This window comes from Gekko japonicus, unplaced genomic scaffold, assembly GCF_001447785.1.
Source record: "Gekko japonicus isolate JY-2015 unplaced genomic scaffold, Gekko_japonicus_V1.1 scaffold6477, whole genome shotgun sequence".
Taxonomy (NCBI): Eukaryota; Metazoa; Chordata; class Lepidosauria; order Squamata; family Gekkonidae; genus Gekko; species Gekko japonicus.
In genome coordinates, this window is record NW_015175050.1 from 5,571 (window position 1) to 19,856 (window position 14,286).

General features: G+C 48.7%; 1 protein-coding gene across 1 annotated transcript in view; it reads right to left on the reverse strand.

Annotated features, from left to right (window-relative positions):
* The window catches only part of RRM1 (ribonucleotide reductase catalytic subunit M1), a gene marked incomplete at its 3' end in the record, with an annotated part of 28,217 nt that overhangs the window by 5,340 nt on the left and 8,591 nt on the right, over positions 1–14,286 (reverse strand). Inside the window, exons 5-12 of the mRNA XM_015425204.1 lie at positions 11,210–11,249; positions 9,633–9,795; positions 8,336–8,477; positions 8,051–8,134; positions 7,282–7,443; positions 4,062–4,141; positions 2,699–2,900; positions 1,972–2,121 (exon numbers count right to left, since the gene is read on the reverse strand). Coding sequence (XP_015280690.1) covers positions 1,972–2,121; positions 2,699–2,900; positions 4,062–4,141; positions 7,282–7,443; positions 8,051–8,134; positions 8,336–8,477; positions 9,633–9,795; positions 11,210–11,249 — 1,023 coding nt within the window. The remainder of the gene's footprint in view (positions 1–1,971; positions 2,122–2,698; positions 2,901–4,061; positions 4,142–7,281; positions 7,444–8,050; positions 8,135–8,335; positions 8,478–9,632; positions 9,796–11,209; positions 11,250–14,286) is intronic.

A 14,286-nucleotide genomic window follows, 5' to 3' on the forward strand; every position in this document is an offset into this window, starting at 1 on the left:
ATTGATTATGGAATGTTTTATTTTAACATGATAAATAAAATATTTTAAGACAAGGTGTTCAAATATTTTCCAAATAATTTCAGATTGATCTAATTTCTGTGCACTGAGGACAAGCAAGTCCTAGGTTACAAACTGAACTCTCCAATGCAAGAACAAGATGCATTTCTTCCTCTAGGAGGTGCTACTGTCAAAATAAAAGAAAAAGGTTTCAGTTTTGTTTGTGCATGTCGGTGGGTATTCTGTTTGTAATAATTGTTTGGATACACTATATTTTTAATAGGCTAGTGTTGATAATGCCATGCCAAGTAAAAATGTCCGTAGTCATATTTTATGTTCCTAAAGCAACAGAATGACTTTCAATCTGGAAAAGAAAAAAGAAGTGCTAATCTAGCATCTTTTTCAATTTTTCCAAAAATTTCCGGTTTTTTTCCGAGCTTCAAAATTTCCAGAAATTTTACAACGTTAAAGCAAGGCGGCGGAGGACTCCTAGACCTCTGGGTGCTAAGTGAGGCTAGCTAAAGAGTTAAAACAAATCTCATTTGCCCAAGCCCAATCACCCTCTTAATGAATTTCTAGAGATGGGGGGGGGATTGCATCCCAGCTCTGCAATGCAGGCCAGTTTCATTTAAAGTCAGCTGACCCAGCCCCTCCAAATCAAAACCCCAACTCTCGGCTCAGGCACCCGTCACTTGCTCACTCCTTTCCACCCCTTTCTTGAAGCAAACAGCATTTCATCCTCCTCCTCCGGTCAAGACCAGGGAAGCCCCCCCTTTCTGCCAGCAGCCATATTCCCCAAACTGTCACTGACTGGTGGGACTGGAAATAGAAGGCTCTTTGTTTTCACACAGAGAAACCAGGTGAGCAGCAACCTGCACCACGGTCTCTGAGATCCAGAGCAATATCATTGCCTTAGCCAAGCTGGCAACCTGCGGCCTTCCGGCAACTCCTCAGCCCCAGTGAAGGGCTTTTCTCCCTTCCTCGCAAGACGAGGACTCGTGGGCACTCAATTAAGTGAAGGAGCACTAGGCTTAGGACAGATCAAAAGAAGTCCTTCACTCAAAGAGTCATTAAGATGTGGAATGCACTGGCAAAAGAAGTGGCAGCGGCTACAAGCATAGAGAGCATCAAGAGAGGATTGGATAAACATCTGGAGCAGAGGTCCATCAGTGGCTCTTAGCCACGAGGTACAGGGGGAACACTGTCTGGGGCAGTGATGCTCTGTTTTCTTGGCGTTTTGGGGACTTCTGAAGTTCTGGTCCCACTGGTGGACCTCCTGAGGGCACCTGGTATTTCTGGCCACTGTGTGACACAGAGTGTGGGACTGGAGGGGCCATTGGCCTAATCCAGCATTGGCTTCTCTTATGTTCTTACAGCTGGGGCAGGCGATGCTCAGTCTTCTTGGTGCTTGGGGGGGAGGTCAACAGTGGGAGGGCTTCTAGTGTCCTGGCCCCACTGGTGGACCTCCTGAGGGCACCTGGCATTTTTGGCCACTGTGTGTCACAGAGTGTTGGACTGGATGGGCCCTTGGCCTGATCCAACATGGGCTTCTCTTATATTCTTACAGCTGGGGCAGGCGATGCTCTGTATTCTTGGTGCTTGGGGGTGTGGGGGCAACAGTGGGGGGGCTCCTAGTGTCCTGGCCCCACTGCTGGACCTCCTGAGGGCACCTGGCATTTTTGGCCACTGTGTGTCACAGAGTGTTGGACTGGATGGGCCCTTGGCCTGATCCAACATGGGCTTCTCTTATGTTCTTATGGAGCAGAGGTCCATCTGTGGCTCTTAGCCAGAAGGTATAGATAGGAACTCTCAGTCTGGGGCAAGGGATGCTCTGTTTTCTTGGTGCTTGGGGAGTGTTGGACTAGATGGGCCACTGGCCTGATCCAACATTGGCTTCTCTCTTGTGTTCTTATGATTACTGTACACCCCCCCCCCCCACACACACACACCAGTCCCGGACTCCTTTCTTCCTACCTCCGGCACAGGGTAGTAATTGATGTCAATGATCTTATTCAAATTTCGAACGATGACCCCGGTGACTTCCGCCAGCTTCTTGAAGTCGTAAGTGTGCTCTGGGGTGACATACATATTCAGGGCTATGGAAGCCAAGTTACAAACCGCAACCTGGAAAGCGCAGAGATGGGGAAACAAAAGTCAATGGTAAAAGCAAGCAGGTTCATACAGAGCATCTGACCTACTGAAAATGGCATGGGGGGGGGAATACAATCACAACAGATGAAAAAGAGAGAAAGAATCCACTGCCACAGGAGGTGGTGGCGGCTACAAGCATGGACGGCTTCAAGATGGGATTGGATAAGCATACGGAGCAGAGGTCCATCAGTGGCCACAAGGTATAGACAGGGGCTCTCGGTCTGGGGCAAGGGATGCTCTGTCTTCTCGGTGCTTGGGGGGAGGGTCAACAGTGGGAGGGCTTCTGGAGTTCTGGCCCCACTGCTGGGCCTCCTGACGGCACCTGGTATTTTTGGCCACCGTGTCACAGAGCGGGCACGTTCTGCCACAGAGACTAATCTCCACAAAGGAAGCTTCGACTCTCAAAAGCTCCTTCCCTGGAAATCTTGTTGATCTCTGAGGAGCTACGGGACTTGAACTGAGATCTTCTACTGCCGACCCATGTGGCCACCCTCTGAAACGGCATTTAATCACGGATCGGAGCAGACCCTCCCCACCTGCCCGTGCCTACCTCGTCCTTGCTGGTGTACTCCACGATCTCGGTGCACAGGTTGCTGCATTTGATGGTCCCCAGGTTCTGCTGGTTGCTCTTCCGGTTGCAGGAGTCCTTGTAGAGCATGTACGGGGTCCCCGTCTCCGTCTGGGACTCGATGATGGCGTACCACAGCTGCTGGGCTTTCACCACCTTGCGCACGCGGCCCCGCTTCTCGTAGCTGCAACACACAAGGAACACGTGGCCGTTGTGTCTCTGGAAAGGAGGACTTCTCGTTCCCGTTTGCCAACCAGGGGCACGAGAAAGGGCACCTGGTGCTGTCTGCTCTCAAGGAAGGGCACGGTACAAAGCACAGAAAACTGCTGGCTAAAAATAAACAAAAATGCATAAAAGCAATATTTAATGCCGAGTTCATAGAGTGGACATATAGTTCCTGGAAAATCCATATAATCGTGAAATCCATAAACCATAGAGACATGTAGGTCCGTATGCAAGATGCCGCGTTTCGAATAATTCTTTTTCAAAACCAATAGGCTACAGTGGGGACCCAATCTCAGTAGAAGCAAATACAGAAGCCAGTTTATTCAGTCATAAAGGATCATGGGTTCCATCATAGGAACTATATGAGTCCACTCTATGAGGAATGTATGTCAAGTTGGACTATGGAATTACAATACAACAGGAGATACAGTGAAATTTTTGGGACTTTACTTCTCTGTGTTACTGCTGTTTCTTGCAAGAACACCTTGGCTTTACATAGTTATATGACTGTATTTTTATACATTTTTATCTGTAGCCAGCGGTTTTTTGTGCTTTGTACCATTTCATGTACGCTGGTTCCCCTTCTTTTTTGGTTTTCTTCTGAAGGAAGGACAGGCAGAGGCCCCATGTTGAGAGGACTGCTCCATAGCCAGAGAAGGCCACAATCACCAGCACTGCAAAGGTGCCTGTAGCCGCAATGGCTCCTCTGACCGAACAACCCTCGAGATACACTGTCATGCACGAACTGAGGATCCGGTCACAGATTCTTCATGCCTCATGGATACTTGGGGGGGGAGCAACAGCTAGAATTGGTTTAAGTTTGCAGTGCAAACTGGCTGGTCTGAAGAGCTGTCTTTGGGCCCAGTTCCAGTTGGTCAAGCACCTCCCGTACCAACTTCCCGCACGCCTGCACAAACAGCAAGTGCCATTCACATTCTCCGTCAAGTTCCCTACCCGCTCCGATTTAACAAGCTGCAATCACCCCCTCAGAATATAGGGAGTGAAAAGGAGGGCACTTTTGAAAATTAACTTTGTGGACGTCTGTCAAGGGTTGTTTAGATTCAACATAGTGGCAGAGAATCAGCTCCTCAAACTCTGTTCCTGGGCTATTTTCTCATACCTCTCGTAGAGTTTCTCGAACTCCTCTCCCCAGACTTCATCTAGGCCCGGGCATTCGTTGGGACACATCAGAGACCAGTCCTAGAAGAGAAGGATGGAAGCTGAGCAAGGGCAGCCCCTTAGGACTCCGTCCGTCCGTGGCACAGGTCACAGCCACATGATGCCACTTCCCAAAGACTAACTGCTCTCCTGTTTGCATCAGGGAGCAGAACCAGTGAAGGATGCAATTCCCCCACAGGGTGTCTTTGCACTCAACCGTATCTTCCATATCATGAAATACCAAGTCACAGAACACAGAGAGCAATTCTATCCCTGTGTTGTCACCTTACTGTTACCATGGCTAATATTATTCTTAATATTACTCTGGGGAATCTGCCTGGATTCCCAGTGAGAGAGGCGCAGACTATAAATAAATCAATAACTATTACATGCTGGAGAATGCTTTGACTGGAATTTCACTTGGACCCAAGAGACGGCTCACCTCCAAAGACGGACCATGCTTTAACAACTAAACAGACCACGCTTTAACCACTACACCCCCTACGAAGAAGAGAGAAGAAGAGATTGGATTTATACCCCATGGCCCTTCACTACCCAAAGGTTTCTCAGAGCGGCTCACAAACTCCTTTCCCTTCCCCACCCCACAACAGACACCTTGTGAGGTGGGTGGGGCTAAGAGAACTCTTTTTCAAGGACAGCTGTGCCAGAGCTTGCGACTGACCCAAGGTCACATCAGCAGGTGCAAGTGGAGGAGTGGGGAGTCCGCGCACTTAACCACTACACCAAACTGCTATCAATTGTATTGATAGCAACTGCAGATGTAGGAGAAATGACACATCTGGTAATTTTAAAAAAAGCAATAAGAGTTCCTATAAGGAGGCGGAACAATGGTCAGGAAGGACAGCATGAGGCCTCCTGCATTTGTGGCAAGTAGAGTTACAGGTCTTACATCTTCAAACTACAGAGATCAGTTCCCCTGGAAGAACAGCAGCTTTTGAGGGTGGACCCTGTGGCAATCCTGCCCCTCCCCAAACTCTACTCTCCGCAGGCACTGCTCCCAAGTCTCCGGGGGTTTCCTAATCCAGAATTGGCAACCCCAGTAGTGAGATATGAGTGTGAAGCATGGGGGCAGGGGGGTATTTAGTCTAAATGGTGAATTAGGTCTAGAGTGTAGCCATTCTAGCCAGTTTGTTTACTAAAACAGTGGCATCTGAAGTCACAGTTCACACCTGCATGTATATCTGAAGAGCACCCAGACCACTTTATTTCCTCAGAGGGGTGAAATGCTACTTGCGCCCGAGGGCTCTTTAAACATAAATGTTTAAGGCTGGAGAAATCCTTCACTTACTGGCAAAGAACCATCTCCCCTTCCTCACCATAACAAAATCAGAAGCCCTGTGGCTTGACTCAAGACTGACTGAAGTTTTCTTGTTATTTGTTTCTTATAAACTACAAGTGCTGATCAACAACAACAGGACCATAATTCCATTAGAAATAAAATTAATAAAGAACAGTGGAAAACAGTTTTATCCCATAACCAGTGTTCCCTCTAAGCTGAGTTACTGTGAGCTAGCTCAGTTTTTTAGCTTCCAGCTCACACATTTCTGTCTTAGCTCAGGGAGGAGGGCTCCAGAGCAAATTAATTAATGCAGTAGCCAAACTGCTCACCCACACTTTAATGCCAGTAGCAGAGCTCACACTAACTCAGCTTAGAGGGAACACGGGCTGGTGTTTATTTATTATTTCAATTTATATCCCGCCCTTCCCGTAAACGGGCTCAGGGAAGCTCACAACAATAAATGCAAACAAGTGTTGGATCCCCAAGCATCGAGAATAAATCCACGTTTTCAAGAAAAGCAAAATTTATTTCAAAGCGTTGAAGACATACTCAAACACGTTCTTTGTTAGAACTGGGGATACACAGTTAGGTCAAGCATAATAAAGGAAGTTCAAACAGATCCAGATCCAATGAATGGCATTCCCGCTGGCGGGCTAAAGAAACGGTTGCGCGCCCAGTCCATGGGAACCAGGCAGAACATCAGACAAAACACAGGTGCACCTGAGCTAAGACAAAAATGTGTGAGCCGGAGGCTTAAAAAACTGACATAGCTGACACTAACTCAGCTTAGAGGGAACACTGGCCGGTGGCATCCAGCTTGTGGATTCAGCTTGACAGAAAAACTGCACCTTTCAATTTATTTATTATTTCTATTTATATCCTGCCCTTCCGGTAAATGGGCTCAGGGAAGCTCACAACAATAAATAAAAACAAGCTAAACAAATGCAATAAGACCAGTTTAAAATTTAAAGTATTTAAAGTGGGCAGTGCAATGGAATTGGCTGCTACCGAGCCATGATGGCCTCATGTCGCCACAGGAGGGAGGCCAGCTGGTAGAGGCCCCCTGCCTCAGCCAAAGGCCTGGCGGAACAGCTCCGTTTAACAGGCCCTGCGGAACTGAAACAGGGGTCTCGCGGGGCCCTTGATCCCAATCGGGAGCGTGTTCCAGTAGGCTGGGGCTAGGATCAAAAAAGGGCCAGTTTGGTGTAGCGGTTAGGAGCGTGGGCTCTAACCTGGGAGAACCGGGTTTGATTCCCTACTTCTCCTCCAGATGCAGCTGCCGGTGTGACCTTGGACCAGTCACAAGTTCTCCCAGAGCTGTTCCTCTCACGGGCAGTCCTCGAAAGAGCTCTCTCAGCCCTACCTACCTCACAGGGGGTGTCTGTGGTGGGGAGGGGAAGGGAAAGGAGTTTGTAAGCCGCTCTGAGACTCCTTCGGGTAGTGACAGGCGGGGTATAAATCCAATCTCTTCTTCTCGGAGCGCAGACTCTAATCTGGGAGAACCAGGTTTGATTCCCCACTCCTCCACATGCAGTTGCTGGTGTGACTTTGGGTCCATCACCAGTTCTCTCAGAGCTGTTCTCTCAGGAGCAGTCCTCGAAAGAGCTCTCTCAGCCCTACCTACCTCACAGGGGGTGTCTGTTGTGGGGAGGGGAAGGGAAAGGAGTTTGTAAGCCACTCTGAGACTCCTTCGGGTAAGGAAGGGCTATGAATCCAATCTCTTCTTCTTCTCTTCTACATGGGCATCTTTCGGGCCAGGGGCAACCAACAGATGGCACACATTAAAATCCCAGTTCTGCTTCTGCAGATCGACCTGCCTGAAACTCCACACCAGAGAAGCCCACTCCTGGCACGTTCCTGCGGTAGAAGCTCAGCTCCCCACCTGGTTGGTCTCCACGCGGTTCATGAAAAGATCCGGGATCCAGAGGGCGTAGAAGAGGTCCCGGGCACGCTGCTCCTCCTTCCCGGTGTTTTTCTTCAGGTCGAGGAACTCAAAGATGTCGAAATGCCAGGGCTCCAGGTAGATGGCAAAGGCCCCCGGTCTCTGGCAGAGCAAAGGAAGCCAAGATTTACATGTAATCAGGGCTATTTTGGTGCAGGAACGCACAAGATTGGAGTTCCAGCTGGCTCCCGAGTTGGCCACGCCCAGCAGGAACTCATTAGCAGAATAGGCCACACCCAACAGCAGAAACTCATCAGGACTGGCTACATTAGGGGTGTGTGGCCTAACATGGAAAGGAGTTCCTGCTACAAAAAAAGACCCTGGGTTTTGACCACAAACAAGGTAAACAGAATAACAAGCAAAAGGTGGGTGTGGCTGGATGAGCACACTTCTGGTAACATGGGGGTGCGGCCTAATGTGCTAATGAGCTGTGCTGTCAGGGGTGTGTCCTAATGAGCAAATTAATTTCTGCTGTTGGGTGTGGCCTATTATGCTAATGCGTTCCTGCTGGGCTTTTTCTACAAAAAAAAGCCCTGCATGTAACAAATGTAAGCCGCCCTGAGTCTGCTTTGCAGGGTGGGCGGGGTGTAACTTGAACAATAAAATAAATAAGTAAAAGACCAGAGCGGCAGCCCCAAGGAGTTAAAACTGGAAGAGCTCTCGCTGCCCCGAGGCGGCGGACTGTGTCTGGAAAGAAGCCCCGGCATACCTTGTTCCCCCCCTGGTCCACGTAGCGAGCTGTGTTATTGTACACCCTCAGCATCGGCACGAGCCCATTCGAGTTCCCGTTCGTCTGAAAGAGAGGAGGACACCACTGGGGCACAGGACGTCTACAACTGCCCTACAGAGGCAGGTGCCCAAACCCTCGCCAAAAAGACCGTCTCTTTTCTGACGCGGAGCCTGCTTCACATACAACGAGTGGCAGAAGCAGCAGCCGAAACCTTTGAAAAGCCGCCACTGGCTTCGGTGCCGACTACCCCAGCCGTGAACTCACCCCGGCGATGTAGCTGCCGGTGGCTCGGATGCCGCTCACCGCAACGCCGATTCCACCGGCGGACTTGGAGATGAGCGCGCAGTGCTTCAGTGTGTCGTAGATCCCTTCGATGCTGTCGTCCTTCATGCAGAGCAGAAAACAGCTGGATGGAAAGGAACGAAAAGTTCACAGAATGAACAGCAGAAGAGGAGGAGGAGGAGGAAGAAGAAGAGATTGGATTCATACCCCCCCGCCCTTCACTACCCAAGGGAGTCTCAGAGCGGCTGACAAACTCCTTTCCCTTCCCCTCCCCACAACAGACAGACACCCTGTGAGATAGGCAGGGCTGAGAGAGCTCTTGACAGAAACTGCTCTTTTTCAAGCCCTGACAGAACTACGGCTTACGCCAGCAGGTGCAAGCGGAGGAGTGGGGGAATCAAACTCGGTTCTCCCAGATTAGAGTCCGCGCACTTAACTACTACACCAAACTGGCCTTTCTGGAAGACACACTCTTCAGGGAGGCCCAGACCAAGCAGAGGGAAGCTCCTTGTGACGACCAGGAAATTTTAAGGATTTCCAAACCTTTATACTTTACTGTTGCTCTTACTATTTTGGTAGACCGAGTTCAAGGCTTACGAGGAACTATGTGGTCCTGAGGAAGTATTTATTTCAGAGCTGGTATACTTGAATGAAAGAGGATTTATTGAAATAAATCATAACTAAGAGGGTAGAACAATGTAACTAGTAATGTGTAAATAATGAACAATTGCTTGGTGTATCACACAATCTTCTCCCTTACCGACAGGGATCTTTTCAGGTAACTTTGTATCACTGGTTTATCTCAATGCCATACAGGTTCACTGTCTCTTTCCAGTCTGTTATAAACCCCAGACTTTACTATAACATTTCTTCACTTAAACTTCACGTTTTCCTAAACTTAGCCCTCAGATCTCTTATCCTTTCTTTCAGAACAACCTCAGCTGTTCTTAACTGCTTTAACACAGAACTAACGTTTTCCACACAGGACTGCTTCTCTCCCCCATCACCCACAGAACTAACTCAACTTATCAACTGTCAAACCTGTAACTGTAAAACCTGACTGACATACATACTCATCCACTCATTTTCACTTCCAAAACCCCTCCGCCTCTCTGTCAACCACCAATCATACCACAATTGCCTCTCTCAACCACTCTAGTCTATCTACCACTGTCATGCAACCAAACTTTTAAAGAGACACGGCCACACAAAAACAAGGAATCATTACACTCCTCCACCGCGGTTTCTTCCCTGCAGTGAGGATGCCAGCTGACCCTACCTGGACAGCTGGGGGCGGTTGGTGCCGGAGTTGAAGAGCGTGGGAGAGGCGTGAGTGAACCACTTCTCAGACAGGAGGTTGTAGGTTTCAATGGCAGCATCGATGTCCTTCTTGTGGATCCCCACCGACACCCGCATCAGCATGTGCTGGGGCCGCTCAGCCACTGGAGGCCAGAGAGAGGGAGGAAGAAGTCTGACTTTCGGGAGAGAGAACTCCCGTGTTACACTTTGGTGCCTAAACCTTCCAGTTTTATATCTGGAACATTTCTGGAGACAAGTCTTCCGATTAAAGGGATTCAGAAACAAGAACCTGCAGAGAACTCTCTCAGCTGATAAAGAGGACTATTTCAGGAGATTAAAAAAAAATCCCATCACAGAGCAACAAGCTTAAATAGAATTGTCTCGGCTGAGATATATCAGTGTGCAGAGAACAGGCTTGAAAGATATCTCGAAGGATATAACCCTGGGGATTATTAGTGTTTTGGAGGAGGAGGAGGAGATTGGATTCATACCCCATGGCCCTTCACTACCCAAAGGAGCCTCAGAGCGGCTCACAAACTCCTTTCCCTTCCCCTCCCCACAGCAGACACCCTGTGAGGTCGGTGGGACTGAGAGAGCTCTGACAGAAACTGCTCTTTTTCAAGGACAGCTCTTATCAGAACTATGGCTTGCCCAAGGTCATCCAGCAGCTGCAAGTGGAGGAGTGGGGAATCAAACCTGGTTCTCCCAGATGATACAGCCCACACACTTAACCACGACACCAAACTGGCAAACTCCACCCGCTTCTCCAGCTAAAAGGCACAAGTTTTTTGCACCACTGACTACCTGATCCCTTTAACTAGAGATGCTACCAAAGACTGAACCTGGCACCTCCTACATACACAGCCAGATGTTCTTACCACTCAGGCACGGCCCCACCTCCAAAGACCTGATCAGCAAAAGTTTTCAGAGACCTGACCCCATCAGTAGGAAGCCCAGACATTTATATATATCTCCCCCCGCCCATCCAACCAATTCCATGTCTCTCACACCCCACGAAGCAGAAGATTTCCCACACACGAACACGCGAACCTCCCTTCTGCTGAGTCAGGCCATCAGTCCCTCGGTGTCGCTATTGCCTGGCTCTGACTGGCAGCGGCCCTCCAGGGCCTCAAGCACAAGTTTTTTTGCACCACTGACTACCTGATCCCTTGGAAAACACATCGTATGGGTTAGCCAGAGCACGCCAGGACGACCAGCAGACCCCCTGTCTACCACCCCCCAAGCCACGCGGTTCATTCACAAGCAATGTTCCCTCTAAGCCATGGAGTCTTGTGAGCAGAAGAGACTGAACCTGGCTTCTCCTACATACAAAGCTAGATGCTCTTACCACTCAGGCACGGCCACACCCCCAAAGACCTGATCGGCAAAAGTTTTCAGAGACCTGACCCCGTCGGTAGGAAGCCCAGACATTTATATATATCTCCCCCCGCCCATCCAACCAATTCCTCAAGCCAACAAGTCAACCCTTCTTAAAACCCTCAAAGCCAGGACATGTCCTCCTTACATACTGAGAAAACGACCAGACACAGCACTTACCTTTGGAATTTATCTTCAGCAGATACGAGCGCTCAAGCGTCTTCACGAGAGAGAGAGGGGAAAACACATCATATTGGTTAGCCAGAGGATGCTAGAACGACCAGCAGACCACCTGTCTACCACCACCCCCAAGCCACGCGGTTCATTCTCAAGCTATGCTCCCTCTAAGCCGTGGAGTCTTGTGAGCAGAAATTCTACTTTGTGAGCTACTGGCATTAAAATTGTGAGTGAGTGATTTGGCTACTGCATGAATTAGTTTGCTCTGGAGCCCCAACCTTCCTGAGCCAAGACAGAAATGTGTGAGCTGGAGGCTAAAAACCAGTGAGCTGGCTCACACTAACTCAGCTTAGGGGGAACACTGTTCACAAGCCCCTCAATGCACACAAAAACCACTCTGGAGAGCGCGGTGCCATGATAAGAGTGTTGGACTAGGACCTGGGACACTCTGCCGCTGAAGTTTGCTGGGTGACCTCGGGCCTGTCACATACTCTCCGCCTAACCTACCTAGCAGGGTTGTTTTGAGGATAAAATGGAGGAGAGGGGAATGGCAGAAGCTGCACTGGTTCCCCGCTGGTGGGAAAGGCCGGGTATAGACGAGGTAAATTAATAATAAATAATAATTAAACAGAACAAAGTTTGAGTCCAGTGGCACCTTTAAGACCAACAGAGTTTAATTCTTTAGTCCTTGCAGATTTTCCCAGGCTGTCTGGCCGTTCTCTTGGCATGGTAGGACCTGACATTTCGCCAGCAGCTGTGACTGGCATCCTCAGAGGTATAACATATAAAGATGGAGCGCTCTCTGTGTCATGGTGAGAAGAAAAATGGTAGGCAGGTAATTTGTATCTACTCAGGAAGGTGGGGTCGGGCTGAGTCATTAACTTGTAGGAGTTTCATTCTGCACACGCACACACACAAAGCTCCTACCCAGAATCAAACTTTGTTTCCCTTACAGGAGGTGACACTGGACTCGAACTTTGTTCTGCGGATTCAGACCAACATGGCTGCCCCACCTGGATCTAGCAATCAAACTGTGCACCAGCGAAGCCCAAACAGGGAGAGGCTCCTTGAAGAGCCAATCAGCAGCAGCAGACAAACGTCCCGGAAAGCGACATCACTTATACCCTGCTTTTCTCTGCAAAGCGACGTGCATCATTTTTCTGTCCTCCATTTTATCCCCACAACAATCCAGTTGTGATGTTCATGTGTTTTTTATTTCACTCTTTCGGACTACAGAACATTAAAAACAAGTCAGTGCGACAGCATCAGGCCTCCGATAATGCAACGGGACTAGAATTATGGAATCAGAAAATGCAAGCAAGAACTTCTCTGAGGCGTGGCACACCATAAATGCAGAAATGGGGTTAAAAAGGAAGAAAACGATGCAGTAAAAGCAAGGGGATGCCGACAACCATCACTGCAGAAGGCGACAATCTTATTCCCTTATAAATGCTTCCTCCGAACTGCTTCAATTATACTACGGGTCTAATATCACGTTATAAAATGCCCTCCTCAGCATTTTGGTTTTGTAGATTGTGTGAAAAGACAGACGTGTTTGGGGGGGGGGGGGTCCCTGACCTTTTCAGGAAGGCTCTTTCACAAGGTTGGGGGGCCACAGCAGAGACTGCTCAGGTTCTTGTGTAGCATGCTCTCTTAAATGAGGCAAGAGGAAGAAGGAGGAGGAGGAGGAGGAGGAGAAGGAGAAGAAGAGGAGGAGGAGTAGTAGTAGTAGTTTGGATTTATACCCTCTGGCCCTTCACTACCCAAAGGTGTCTCAGAGCGGCTCACAAACTCCTTTCCCTTCCCCTCCCCACAACAGGCACTCTGTGAGGTCGGTGGGGCTGAGAGAACTCTGACAGAAACTGCTCTTTTTCAAGGACAGCTGTGCCAGAGCTTGTGACTGACCCAAGGTCACATCAGCAGGTGCAAGTGGAGGAGTGGGGAATCAAACCCGGTTCTCCCAGATCAGAGTCCGCGCCCTTAACCACCACACCAAACTGGCTCTCGCCAGTGTCCACATGGCCTTTCAAGAATGCCGTGTGAAGCGAGCGACAGGGATTCAGGGACAGAAGCAAAGCTTTCACAGCAACGCTGAGGGAGTTCCCTGCAGGTAAAAAGTATGACGCCGTGACCTAGACAGCCCAGAGTAGCTTGATCTCCTCCGATCTCAAAAGCTAAGTGGGGTCAGCCCTGGTTAGTACTAGAACGGGAGACCACCAAGGTTGCTACGCAGAGGCAGGCCGTGGTAGATCCCCTCTGGATGCCTTTTGCCCTGACGCACAATCTCATCAGATCTCAGAAGCTGAGCAGGGTGAGCCCTGGGTAGTATTTGGATGGGAGACCACGAAGGAAGCCCAGGGTTGCTACGCAGAGGCAAGCAATGGCAAAAGCAAAATGCATCTTGTTCTTGCATTGGAGAGTTCAGTTGGTAACCTAGGACTTGCTTGTCCTCAGTGCACAGAAATTAGATCAATCTGATACCATACGTATTTTTTAGAAATGATTTGGAAAATGTTTGAACACCTTGTCTTAAAATATTTTACTCATCATGTTAAAATAAAACGTTCCACAATCAATTTTTTTTCTTTTCTTTTTCCAATTTTTTGGAAAAAAAAAACAAAAAAGGCTTCAGGAAAAATGCCTTTCGCATTCCTGAATGCCTTTTGCCCTGACCTGGATGGCCCAGGCTAGTCGGATCTGGTCAGATCTCGGAAGCTAAGCAGGGTCATGGTTAGTACTAGAGATCTGACGGCCCGGGGGAAAAACGGAAAAATTCAGGGGGAAACTGATTTTCCCCCAGTTTTTTTCCTAAAACCTTTTTTGATTATGGAACATTTTATTTTAACATGATGGATAAAATATTTTAAGACCAGGTGTTCAAATATTTTCCAAATCATTTCTAATATATATATATATGGTATCAGATTGATGTGATTTCTGTGCACTGAGGACAAGTAAGTCCTAGGTTACAAACTGAACTCTCCAATGCAAGAACAAGATGCATTTCTTCCTTTAGGAGGTGCGATTGTCAGAAGAAAATAAAAAAGTTTCAGTTTTGTTTTTGCATGTGGGTGGGTATT